General features: G+C 37.3%; 1 protein-coding gene across 1 annotated transcript; it reads right to left on the bottom strand.

Annotated features, from left to right (window-relative positions):
* Positions 1–484: 484 nt before the first annotated feature.
* LOC134677345 (uncharacterized) lies at positions 485–13,341 on the bottom strand. Its single transcript, XM_063535779.1, has 10 exons — positions 13,326–13,341; positions 12,478–12,495; positions 10,842–10,901; positions 9,265–9,448; positions 7,625–7,710; positions 5,967–5,972; positions 4,726–4,823; positions 3,016–3,078; positions 2,410–2,537; positions 485–596 (listed from the first exon to the last, which is right to left on the bottom strand). The coding sequence occupies exons 1-10, from the start codon at positions 13,339–13,341 to the stop codon at positions 485–487; spliced, it is 771 nt and encodes a 256-aa protein (XP_063391849.1).
* Between the last annotated feature and the right edge of the window lie 274 nt (positions 13,342–13,615).

Genomic DNA, 13,615 nt, shown 5'->3' with positions numbered 1-13,615 from the left:
TTGCCAAATGTGACCAAGTGTGACAAGGAGGGGGGGAGGGGTCAAAAAACCTCGAAATTCGTGTGACGTAATTAATGGATGACCCCTTATTGCGGCATTTCGATCGATCTGCATGCATGTGATTTCTTAGATAATTGCTAGCTAAGTTGGAGCAACGAATTAAATCAATTAAAATAAAATCAAAATAGAGTTAGACCGATAAAAGTCTGCAGCGATATTGACAGCCCACGCAGTGCAAGTGTCATTTTAAACGTCAAACTTTCATGAAGTTTAACACTTTAAACTCTCTCGTTTTGTACACATGTTAAATTAAATTACACAAACGGGTCTACCGCGATATAATTTCATATATATATCCCGCTATATATTTCTTTCTACGAAGTTATGACGTGTAAATAACACTTGCACTGCGTGGGCTATCAAAATCGCTGCAGACTTTTCTTGGCATAACTCTAATCGCATGCGATTATCGGTGACGATTATATTATAGACACCAAAATAGGGTCCTAGAAAAATATAGATAACAAAAACTCCGCTTACAGCCTCCAGCGCCGCCACCGTCACCTGCAGTTTTAGCTGCGGAAGACCCAGCTTCCCTGCAACCAAAAATGAGTAAAGAGATGGCTGGAGCTATAACCTGCCGCAAATATGCTGGTCTATCAAGCAATTCCAACCAGAGCTCGCTATGCTTTGGCAGGATCTATATCTGAATCCCTAAAGTATTTTCTCCTATCTTTGCATTCCCTAATATTGTTTGTCATAATGATCAGTTGTCTTAAGACTAAAACCCTAATTTTGGTTTCCCTAATAATTATTGATTACTTATCCTAATGTTATTAACCATATTTTCTTTTTTGCGAGGGTCGCAGTTCTAACCCTAACCTATTTTTGTGGCAACAAGTTCTAAAACCTAACCATTTTTCAGAACCTTACATTATGGAAAATAATCGTTATGACAATTGATTGTTAGGGCTTGTGCCCATTAGGACAAACCAGTTAGGGCAAGTGACTTTAGGGCAAACGTTGTTAGGGATTCAGAATGACACCCTTTGTCATGCCTTCCCGCAGGTTACGACACCACTCCGGTCTCATCTCCGCGCGTTCCTCTCCACAGAGCTGCTGAACCACCCCAGCAAGCCTATTATGGATCGCTTTATCCACATTGATCCACGTGATAAAACAACTGTCACTTTTTAACTCTGCGGGATAGAAAGAAACGGACACCGTTTTATCACGCTGTCACGTAGACAAATACGACGATCATATCCGTAAAGGAGTCAAGACACGTCTGAGATCGATGCGGCAAGAAATGCCGATCGGCCATTGGTCTATACTAGCGGTCGGCAACCTTTCAGCAGCCAAGGGCAACGAAGTTGACGCGGGCCGCACTTTGTTAATATTTATGATATTTATGTTTATGTCAATATTAGATACAAAATGGCCAGGAAGGCTCGCGGGCCGCAAATGGGAGGTTCGCGGGCCGCCTGTTGCCGACCGCTGGTCTAAGTAAATACAGTTATCGCAGTCGATGTAGGCTGTAGACTACCTCCTCAAAATACTTCTTTATTCGCTGCAACTATCATCTGCAAAGATGCTGTGACCAATGATAATCAAGCAACTACATATTTGCGGCGTTTGCGGTTGAAACTTTGGAACCTTGGTGTCAGGATGCCAGGATACCACTAGAGACCCTAGGGCTGGCTCATTTCTCGACCAAAGAATCGGCATTCAGCGGGAGAATCTAGCCAGCATTATGGGCACAAATTTTTTTAAATTTTTAGTTTTATGGTGGAAAGATTTGCTGGCTATGGTTGACGTCTTGGTCGCTCAGATGGCAGAGTGCTGGAGTATCGATCCAGAGGCCGTGAGTTCAAGTCTCACCCAAGACAGTAATTTTTCTACTTTTGAATTTATTAGGGGTACTCTTCCTCAGGGTAAGTACAGTTTTGGGGCAAGTGCAGTTTTTCTTTTGTCAGTTTTAAGTTAATATAATATTTAAAACTTTCGCGTTTTGAACACATATTAACTCACATTTATAGACAGGTCTAACGCGAAATTTATTCAATTACCTTTATTTACCGACGTTTCGACACAGGTTTCACTGTTCGTGGTCGCGGCTAATCGATGTCCCAGCAAAATATCAAAACAGAGATTTGTGCAACTACCCGACAAAAAACAAATAAAGGTAAGGTTATTAAAGGTAATTGAATAAATTTCGCGTTAGACCCGTCTATAAATGTGAGTTAATATGAGTTTACAGTGAGTTTTTATTTAATTGTAATTGTAATTATAATTTATTTGTTATTTAGATTGTTATTGTGAGATAAATGAATAAAATGAGATAATTTTCGTTCTAAATTGTAATTTATTTTGTTGGTCAAATTATAGATTAAAAAAATGAGTACATACATTTCGACCTCCAAAATAGTCTTGGTAACCTCTGCTTCTTCGACCTTGAACTTCACTTGATAGTGCCCGGCGTATTCCGCAGACAGTTTGGGTACCGAGATCTTTATGGTCTTTTTCTCCTCGTCTACCTTTTATTAAAAAGAAAAACAATTTATTTATTGCCTATCAAATATAGGGTCATTACGTCACTAGGGTCAAGGGTGCCATTCCACCGAGGTGAATATGAGTGTCATGCGTCGTGCGTTATATGCACGCCAATCACCAACACTCGTCATACAACGTCCTACTTTGACGTTGTATCAAAACCAATTCAAAATCATAATATTTTTGAAGTGAAAACTTCTTTAGCGGCTCTGTGCACTTTTTGTGACGGGGAAAAAATGTTAAACTCGCGAGAGCGTAAGACGTAAGACGCTTCGTAAGACGGACACGAGACCTGATGGAAAAACTGTTACAATGTCATTGAGTTTTCACTTCTGCCGGCGGTCCCGGAGTGCAACACGTTTTTTTTTTAATCTGAATAGGGCTCCAGTGGACAAAAAGCTCACCTTGTACACCTGTAAAATTACTATAAGTTGTAATTTTTTAAATAATTTTATAACTTACCTCATAACTTGGGACGTCCGCTTTGTCACCTTTCTTTTCTACGGCCAGCCCGTTTACGCGTACCTACAGAAATAGTTATTTGTTTCACAAGGGGGCAAAGTTGTTGTTTAACCGCTCGTGCTAATATTGATACCCGAGCAAGCGCAAGATTCCAAAATATGGAATCTTGAGCGTTGCGAGGGTTTCAAAGCACGAGAGTTAAACAAAATTTGCCCCCGAGTGAAACACAAAATTTTTCACCACACCAACTCGAAGCAAATATTAAATGTAAAATATCAAACAAAATCAAACCAAATCAAATCCAAATGAATGTTATTAAATATTTATCATCCAAAATCATCATTTAAAAGTCAATACCAGCAAACATAAGAAAACAACTCAAAATTTGCATTTGATTACTTTGCCTCACATGTGAATAAAATGCAACTTTGCTATCAGTTTTTGAAGTGCAAAGTAAGCCTTTCCGAGCTGTTGTGGTGAAAACAATATTGTAAGGAGTTAGTTCATAACTAAGTATTACTATATTGCATAAGCTACATATATTGCATCCATTGCATTCATTGCATCTTTGCTATTTTATTAGTATTAACTATACAATATTAGGTACCGTAAAATGGGGTGAGTTGGGTGAAATTTGACTTTCAAACCTCGATAAAATTTTATTTTTACATGTGAAAACTGAATGGTGTATATAATAGGGGGTAGTTCCATTTCATAACTTTGACGATAAAGAGGAAAACCCACTAGTAGTGCCTCGTATTTGGGGTGAGAGGGTTTTTCATACAAAGGTGATTTTGGATGATTGTTGGATCGATTTTGAATACATTATTTTTGTAGCAGTAGCCTCCTCCTTCCTTCTCACCCCTCTCAAACCTTCTCTCCCCATTCGTAACCCAACTCTCCCCGCGAAACCTACTCACCCCGTTTTACGGTATTTATTGAATAGATAAGTATATAGTTAGTTTTTTTAGGGTTCCGTACCCAAAGGGTAAAAACTGAACCCTATTACTAAGACTCCACTGTCCGTCTGTCTGTCACCAGCCTGCATCTCATGAACCGTGATAGCTATAGTTCGTTTTTTTAGCATTAGAAATAAGGTAAACAATCTTTATGTGTCTTTTAATTGAAAAACACATTTTAAAAATAAGTTATACGGCAAATATGTAATAACAATTATGAATCTCATACGATCATTTACAGTCTTCTGCTTTTATAAGTACTTAATAGTTATTGATTTTTAAAAAGCGTTTTTTCTATTAAAAGACATGTCAAGATCGTTTACCTTCTTTCAAGTTCTTTCTAATGCTAAAAAAACGAATTATAGACGGTTAGGTTAGCTTTAGGTTATTTTTGTGGTATGTTTGTAGGATATTTTGTATTGCTACTATAACTCCGACCAATCGGTCTGGCTTAGCGGGTACCCTGCCTCATTTGTGTGATGAGCACAGACAGAGAGAAATATCTATGTATTTGTTTCTGAGTCATGGAGGTTTTCTATATATTTAAATCATCATTGGCTTGCCCTTATCCTATTAATTTGGGGTTTTCTACATATTTAAGTATTTGTATATTATATATATCGTTGTCTGAGTACCCACAACACCAGCCTTCTTGAACTTACCGTGCAGTCCGTGCACCGTGGGACTTAGTCAATTTGTGTATGTCCCTATAATATTTTTTTATTTATAACAACAAAATAAAAAAGAATACCTCCTGTACTTCAGTTTTCTTTTCACCGGTGAATGTGATTGTCTCCTCCACGGCTTCGCCTTCTTTCGCATTCTTCTTTTGTTTTTCAAGGGTGACGTCTGAAAATTAAACACGTTAAGTCGCGCTTTCACTTTTTTACGATTTTCGTTGAGGGGTGATTTATATGTACGGAAAGTATGGACGCACCTCTAAATCAATAGGCACTTAGAAGTCTTAGAACCCCTAAAATATGAATAAATATTTCTTTTTTAATGACTCTTCGCCCCACAACGAAAAATCGAAAAAAATAAATAGATAAACAGCATTTTGTATGGAGGGTCCAAATTATCAAAGAGCGGTAGCGACCCCTAAAATGTATTTAAAAATGCTGAAAAAATACTTTGATTTTTTAAGGGTAGATTTTACATTTAGCGGGTGCCCCGTGTAAAAATATAACATCGACGAAATAAGGACCACCCTAATTAGTATGTAAATACATAACAATAAGTATTTATATCGTCGCCTAGCAGCCATAGTACAAGCTTTGCTTAGTTTGGGGCTAGGTTGATCTGTGTAAGATGTCCCCTGATTTTTTTTTTATTGATTTATCGTCTGTATATCATATTTAACATAAATGAAGAGACTGTTGTTGAAAGCGCACTCTATAATTTTGTATTTATGGCCTTTTTCCTTTTTAAAAAGTTATACAGTCGCCATCAGACATATCGGAGCGGCCAAGGTGCTCACAAATATCTGAACACGCCTCTATAGTCAAAGCGTTAGGGTGCGTGTTCAGATTTTGTGAACACCTCAGCCGCTCCGATATATCAGATGGCGACTGTACAAGAAAGCGGCTGCGACTCAAGTCTTAAAACTATATTTTACCTACTTTGTCTTCGTTAATATTTATTCATGAACAATAATACAAGTAAAAATACACTACATAATCTAAACATAAAACTAATTAAAAACTAAACTTAAATATAAATATAAGCAAAATTATATAGACAAAAAAAAGAATTAAACTAATTAACTAAAAGTACCTAAAAAGTAAAAAACTACAAATAAAATGTTGGCCCCAGGTCCGTGCCCTCCGGTAGGGTGCCCAGAAGGCTGGCGGCGTTACCACTCTGTACGGCAACGCCGATGCGTTGGGCGAGGTAAGCTCCAGCCTTCCGGTCACCCGTTGCGTCTATAAGGCGCTTGGCCAACTCCTGTCTTCGTTTATATACATATAAGTTTATTCACGTAAGACAATTTACCTTTAGCTGAAATAAAAAATAACAAGTTATTAATTGCAATTTTAAAAAAGTACGCACAGGAAATGATTATTTTAGCAATTCTGAAATTAGCTTCATTTAAGTTTCCGATATTTATTATTTGAATGATGTAGCTAGGTACTCACAATCGTCTGTAAAATAAATAAACAACTTTTAACATGATTATTATATGTAATATTATTAAGCCTCTTATCCTAGTTTATAGTGCTGCCGTTATAAGTGGGCCATACTGAAATTTTCTGGATTCTGCTATATGAGACAACTTATTTTTTCTACTGGCCCAGGAATTTACCAGGAACCAAAGTAGGATCATACGACATTTTACTCACCAGGGAGACGATTTTTGCATTTCGATCGCTCGATTTCGTGTTCTCCCTTTAATAATATCTCCACTACTAGGGACTTAAATAGTGCTAATGGGTCAAACAGATCACTGTGTTACGTTCTTTCCTGTGGAGATACACAAAGTTAAGGGCTATAAAGGTTAATTTTCTTATTTAACCCTTATCCACGTAAAAAGGTCCTCCTTTTATTTACAGAACTATGATAAAATCATTACTTACATGCCCACAAGCTGTTAACTATTGCCCACAGGAGAGAAAATTAATAGAATTGAATTGAAAACGAGTGGTCAAGACCACTACATTCCCAATTTCTATCACTCGTAAGTACTTATTTCAAAAATTAGTTTTCGCCGTTTTCCACAGATTTTTAAGTGATGAAATCGAGCGCTCGAGAGTTTGTGTAAGAAGAGAAGTTATTAAAGTAGAAATAACTCACTATATTGATTTAAACTAACACGATTTTCGTTTATAATAGGGGGTATTACTGCAATGTTCTGCCACCAGAGTACAGCACTATAGTTCGTTTTTTTTAGCATTATAAAGACCTTGGAAGAAGGTAAGTGATTTTGGCATGTCTTTTAATTGAAAAACGCTTATTAAAAATCAGTAACTATCATTTATGAAAGCAGAAGAATATAAATGATCGTATTAGATTCATAATTGTTACATATTTGCCGTAACTTATTTTTAAAATGTGTTTTTCAATTAAAAGACACATCAAGATTGTTTATCTTATTTCTAATGCTAAAAAAAACGAACTATAAGCTAGCTAGTAATCCATAGGGTAACTTATACATACTGTGCCTTAAACTGTTTTTGACAAGTTTTCACAGACAATAAAATATGACACTGATGGATCAAGGCGGTGTGTTAACAAGTGCCTACCGGGAAAAGCGAAAATCTAAATTTACAGCTATATTCGAACTTTAAGATACCTCAAATAATAGATATGGAAACGATATAGATTAGATATGTCAGTGTCAAACAAGTGTCAAAAGTGACGTATTTGTTTGAAGAAACGTCGCTTTTGACACTTGTTTGACACTGACATATCTAATCCATATCTTTTCTAGATCTATTAACTGACGTATCTTAAAGTTCGAATTTTATTGAGCCGTTTAGCTATCTGCTGCCTCTTTATCGCTCGAATATACAAGAGTGATAGAAAGGTTAGATAACGTTTCCATTTTCTTTTTTCGTGGTAGACCCCAGATTTTGATGGATGGCGGTAGAGCGCCCCCTACGCACAGTTTCGCGTAATATTCCCGGTTTATACATAATTATAAAATAACTCACTGTCTATAACAGCTACAGGTTGGCTATGCGCATTGCCGTTTATATCGAACTCGCCCATGTACACACACGAGTCCGTGTCTGCGAACCTACAATAAAAAATATTAACATTAACCTTTTCGACGCCGTGTCAAACACAAAAGCTGTCACTCGGACGCCACGTCACCGAAGATTGCACGTAGATCTGCGTTGCTCTGTGGTCTGTGACTGATTAATCGGTCTTTGGCGTTAGACCTACGGTGCCACTACGGTGCGGATATATCGGTCATTGGCGTCCAAAAGGTTAATAATATAATTGAAGGATGACCCACGCTAGACCGGGCCGGGCCCGGGCGGAGGTGTCCGACATGACATTTTCTATGACGGCTGATCGGTGATCACGTGGTGCTTTCCATAGAAAACGGAAGCTCCGGCCCAGCCCCGGCCCGGTCTAGCGCGAGTCATCATTTAAACGTAGAATATCCATATAGATCCATATGTATATCAAAATATTTTGCTAACATAATGTAGGAAACATTGGTATGTTAATTCCGAATACCTAAAGTAAAGTAAGCCAAAAATATCATACATAGAGGTATGTATAATATTTTTGGCTCACTTATCAAAAATGGGTTTAACAATTAGCGCTGTTGTTTATAATGCACATGCACATGCCATTTTTACACCTGCAGCTTTCGCAGCTGTATGATTTCTCACCTTGTAAAATATTCCTTGGGGCCTCAAGATGATAATAAACGCCAAACGAGAAGAAAAAATGTATGGGGATGACCGATGCTACGAAAAGTCATTATTTACCGTACACAGTTTCGTTTAGGGTTTTCTAACAACGATTGTCATTTTGGCTAGGCCTCAAGCTATATTTTACAAGGTGGGAAACATACGAAATCTGCAGGCATAAAAACGGCATGTGCAATTAAAACAACGGTGCTAATTGCTAAACCCATTTGATATTGCTAAACTCATTTGTGTTATTGTTTATATTTCTGGTAATATAACATAGTATTATTTTCCGCTGTACTAGTTTTTAATGTACAGTTTTCGCAAGCGTATGGTTTTCGGTTTCTTTAAACATGTCTAGACATGTCTTTACTTATATGCAGGGCTCGTACCAAAGAATATTAGTTAACGTACAGTCTTCGCAGCCGTATGGTTTTCAGTTTCTTCAAACATGTCTAGAGATGCCCTGCTTATATGCAGGGCCCGTATGCTACTATCAACGTTATTGTGACGTACATATAAGGCATAGATAACCTTCTTGCTCGCTGCAGAAAGCGACAACCAACGCTAACTTCACAGCTTTTAAATTACAGTATTCTCAATAGTAAGGTTTGCTGCAGTGGCTATGTATTGTGAGACTATTATTACTGCCATAAATCTGCTAATATAAATAGATTTATACCAAGAAAAGTCTGCCGGGACTTTGATAGCCCACGCAGTGCAAGTGTTATCTTAATCGTCAAACTTCTATGAAATTATGACGTATAAATAACACTTATACTGCGACGAAGTGACTGACTTTTCTTGGTCTAATTTTATTTATATTAGCAGATGTATTGTGGCAGTAATAATAGTCGTAGGTACATAACCACAGCAGCAAACCTTACTATTGAGAATACTGTAATTTAAAAGTAACTCTAACTTACGCTTTGAAGTCAAAAACGATCTTCTTATTTTCCGCATCAATCACGACCTTGGCAGCGTCAGCGGCAGCGTCGTTGCATTTGACAGCTTTGAGCGTGCAGCCTTCGCATTCGTATGTTTTTTCTTCTTTGCACTCTCCCGCTAACGTGCAGGACTTGTCTTCGACTGCTATCTTGACTGCGGGTGCTGGAGAAGTGATTTAAGTTTTATAGTTACTTACTTACTTGGTTGGCGCGGTGACCCAAAATGAGTCTTGGCCTCTAACACAAGAGCACGCCACTTTGATCGGTCCAGAGCGGTATCCCGCCAGCTTTCGCCGACGCCGAGCTCACGGAGATAAATACCGTTGGGCAGATAGAGTGGAGGCAGATCTCCGTAAGTTTTATAGTTGGTCAAGCAAATTGTCAGTAGCAAAAGGCGCAAAATTCAAATTTTCTATGAGATGACATGCCTTCGCGCCTACATTTTTCAAATTAGCCGCCTTTTTCTACTGACAAGATCTGCTTGACCAACTATATTGTTATTCGAAATGATTATTTATTTATTAGGTATATTTGATTATTGATGAGGAAATGGATATTCCGATGTAATATTATCTACTTGTTTGTTACTTATGCTTTTTTTTTGACATTTAGATTTTATTCTAGAAATTCTAGACTAGTATTTTTTTATACAATTTTTTTTTTTAATGTTTGACGATCCTTTTGTGAAATTCTTAGTGTTAAATTTGACATATATAATAATCCAATTTTATTATGGAATAATATTAACATCAATAAATTGCTCTGATAATTAGATTAAGATTAATTACGATTCATAAGAGCTTGTTGCTAGGCCTACATGAATAAAGTATATTTTGATTGATTGATTGATTGAAAACCGTCCAACACTATAGTCTGTACCTTTAGGTATTTAAATAAAAGTAAACAAACAATTTGTAAATTTTCGGGTAGTTATAACATTTATTGGTTAACCAGCCAAATACAAATCGCCTGGATCAGTCACTGAACGACCTGACTTTAACCTACATTATTTGATCGTGTAGAATTTTCATCTACCCTCAACTGGGTTAAGGAGCCATTTAAGGTTAGATTTTGTTTACATTTATTTGAATACCTAAAGATACAGAATATAAGGACTATGTTCTAAAATTTCATTATGTAACTAAGTACATATTTATTCATACCAACTCTGTTTTGTTTTTGTGTGACTTTTACGAGTTTATTCTCTCATCTTACGAATATATTTCATCTTAAAATTGCTTCATTCAAATAACAGTCTTACCTAAACTAAGATATTTGAGTTAGTTTCGGATCAAATTGAGAGATTTTGGTGTAAGTATACCCATTTGCTCCCGCCTGGCACATAATACATGAAAATAGGTGCATTCAGATAAGACTGATTTAGTCTTATTTGTCCTCGTCTCATGTATGGCGGTGGTCACGAGGGCCGGGGACAAATGGGAACACCGAGATTCTGGAGCATAGCAACGACATTTTGGATGATTTTACTGTAATTTCTGAGAGGGATAAAATATGAAAGGTTTTCTGTGATACTGTACCTCCACCACCCCCACCACCTCCACCGCCTCCATCGCCTCCATCGCCTCCATCGCCTCCACCGTCGTTTTTACCCCCATCTGTCAAAATACATCGAATGTTATTCCAAATTCAAAAGGGAAGAGAACTTGCTTAACTCGCGTAAAAAACCGGACAAGGTCGAGTCGGACTCGCCCACCGAGGGTTCCGTACTTTTTAGTATTTGTTGTTATAGCGGCAACAGAAATACATCATCTGTGAGAATTTCAACTGTCTAGCTATCACGGTTCGTGAGATACAGCCTGGTGACAGACGGACGGACGGACAGACGGACGGACAGCGGAGTCTTAGTAATAGGGTCCCGTTTTACCCTTTGGGTACGGAACCCTAAAAAGGGCTGATTTAGACGGCGCGCGAACTTGCATGCGATTTTAGTTACATTGCGGACTGTTGGTTACGTCCAATTCAACCGACCAATCAAAACCCGCAATGGTATGAAACTCGCATGCGAGTTCTCGCGTCGTCTAAATGAGCCCTAGGGAGGAGAGAGCCTACTGCGATAACCGAAATTCGCAAATTGCGTGGATCTTTTCCCTTTTACTCCAATGAAGGTGTAGTAAGAGTGACAGATTAAGCCAAGGTGACAATCGCTTGCGCTTCTACAACGAAACGCTTTGTGTCTCTCTGTCACTCTTCCATGTTAAGGCCAGTCCAGACGGGATGATTTGATCAGAAAAGAAATTGGTGTCAATCTCCAATTTAATCACCAATTTTAGATTTACATATTATATACATAATTTAATATGTATTTTATTATATACATATTATATACATAATTTTAGATTTACATATTATATTTTATTTTTTAGTGATATTTGAGCGCTCTAAATTAAAAAAAATGCCCCCAAACGCGAATACTAGCGTCATTCATTGGTATTCTTGCGCCCACATAAATTTTTTAGGTAAAATCGGTCATAATATACGAGCCAAATTGCCGTAATTATCAGAGCTCGGCGGGGGTGAGCTGTTTTCAGAGTTTGCACAACATGGACATGCCTTGTCATTCGATGGTATATGTGGTGTAATTTAATAACTAAAGAAATTATTTTATTTAGGCTGCCTTTCCGCTACGATCTTTACGTCGCCATTAAAACAAATAAATGTTATAGCAAGCTTTTTTAGTAAACCTCTTCAAATAATATATATATCCATCCATATGCTACTATTAAAGTTCATTTGTACATAAGGCATTGTCATTTTAGTTTAATTATATATTTTTTGGGGTCTAAGTCTAGTCTATTCTTTATTTATAATCAATAAATTTTTATTTTAATATTTCTTTCCAAGGTGTATCTATATTAATATAAACATTTGACATAAGTGACGTCAAAATGGCTCACCCCTGCCGAGCTCTGGTAATTATAATGATATTTTCACACTTTGTTCTGCCAAAGTCATAGTTAGCTCAGACGGACCCTAATACATACTTACATACCTATTACAGTCAGCAGCAGAAGTTGCTAAGCAGGCGAGGTGTTCATAATTACCTTGAGGCGCGCTTATTCTTTTAACAATAAAGTCGCGTCAAGATCATTTTGAACACCTCGATCGCTTAGCAACTATTACTGCTGACTGTATAGTGGTTAAAAGAAAGTAAATAGTTGGGTAAATACCTACCTTTAGAATCATGGCCATCTGTAAATATGAAGATTTATTGGTATATAATATACAGGATTATTTTTGGACCATTAATTAGCCATATTGTGCGAGATGATAAGGTAGGTCATACAGAACAACTCTTTCTATGGGACCAAACCCAAGTTCGCAAAAAAAAAATTGGCCTTCCCATATAAAACGTCGACATCCACTCGACCAAAATGTATGAAACAGACAAAAAAATTTGGTCCCATAGAAAAAGTTGTTCAGTAGGTATGGCCTACCTAATCAGCTAATCACCTCGCACAATATGGCTAACGAAAATATATATATTTTAAAAATATATTTTAAATATAAAAAATATATTTTATATATATTTTTTATATATTAATATATTTATTTTAATATATTTTATATATATTTTTTATGGGTCCAAAAATGACCCTGTATAATGTAGGAGGCAAACGAACCGACGAATCAAATGATAGTAAGCAATTGACGTCGCCCGTGGACACTAGCAACAACGGAGAGGTTGCAAGTGCGTTGCCGGCATTTAAGATACGCTCTTACATGAAAGTTTAGGTTGGTAATACTGCAGGCGACAGATCATTCCACAGTTTATATATGTCGGCGGCCGATCGTAAGATCAGGCATATCGTGAAATTCCTAGGCATATCGTGAAACATGAAAATCTTTGACTCGTTCCCTGAGTCGACGGAGCCCCGCTACGTGGGGCTCCTATTTCTGGGCAGTTTGCCCCTCGGGCATCTGAAGCAACCTAACGAACCTATCCCACCTATATATTGGATTAATGTGACTACTTATCGTCAAAACATTACACAGGAACATTACGATCTGCCTGATCTTACGATCGGCCGCCCACATATGTATATACTGTGCGAAGCAGAAATTTTCTAGATATTCTACCGGTCTATCATTATTGGATATATGCTCTGTGCACATCCTAATGCCTACCTTTTGGCTTAAAGTATTTATGACAGGGTTAAAGAGCTACCCCCTTATTCAAACGTTTGCTAAAGTTGACAAGCCGATAATAATCGTTTGTCCCTTTCCGACGTATCGGTATGATGGAAAGGGACAAACGATTATTATCGGCTTGTCAACTTTAGTAAACGTTTATGATAAGGGGGTTAGTATT

This window comes from Cydia fagiglandana, chromosome 26 (genome assembly GCF_963556715.1).
Source record: "Cydia fagiglandana chromosome 26, ilCydFagi1.1, whole genome shotgun sequence".
In the NCBI taxonomy this organism is placed as follows: domain Eukaryota; kingdom Metazoa; phylum Arthropoda; class Insecta; order Lepidoptera; family Tortricidae; genus Cydia; species Cydia fagiglandana.
Note: the sequence above shows the minus strand (reverse complement) of the source record. Positions and strands in the feature narration are given on the sequence as shown.

Excerpts from the sequence above, each read along its gene's own strand:
- LOC134677345 (XM_063535779.1), bottom strand. Across the intron at positions 9,449-10,841 it reads AGGCGATGGAGGCGGTGGAG|CACCCGCAGTCAAGATAGCA; the intron begins GTGGTGGGGGTG and ends TCACTTCTCCAG. Across the intron at positions 2,538-3,015 it reads CGGACGTCCCAAGTTATGAG|GTAGACGAGGAGAAAAAGAC; the intron begins GTAAGTTATAAA and ends TTTTAATAAAAG.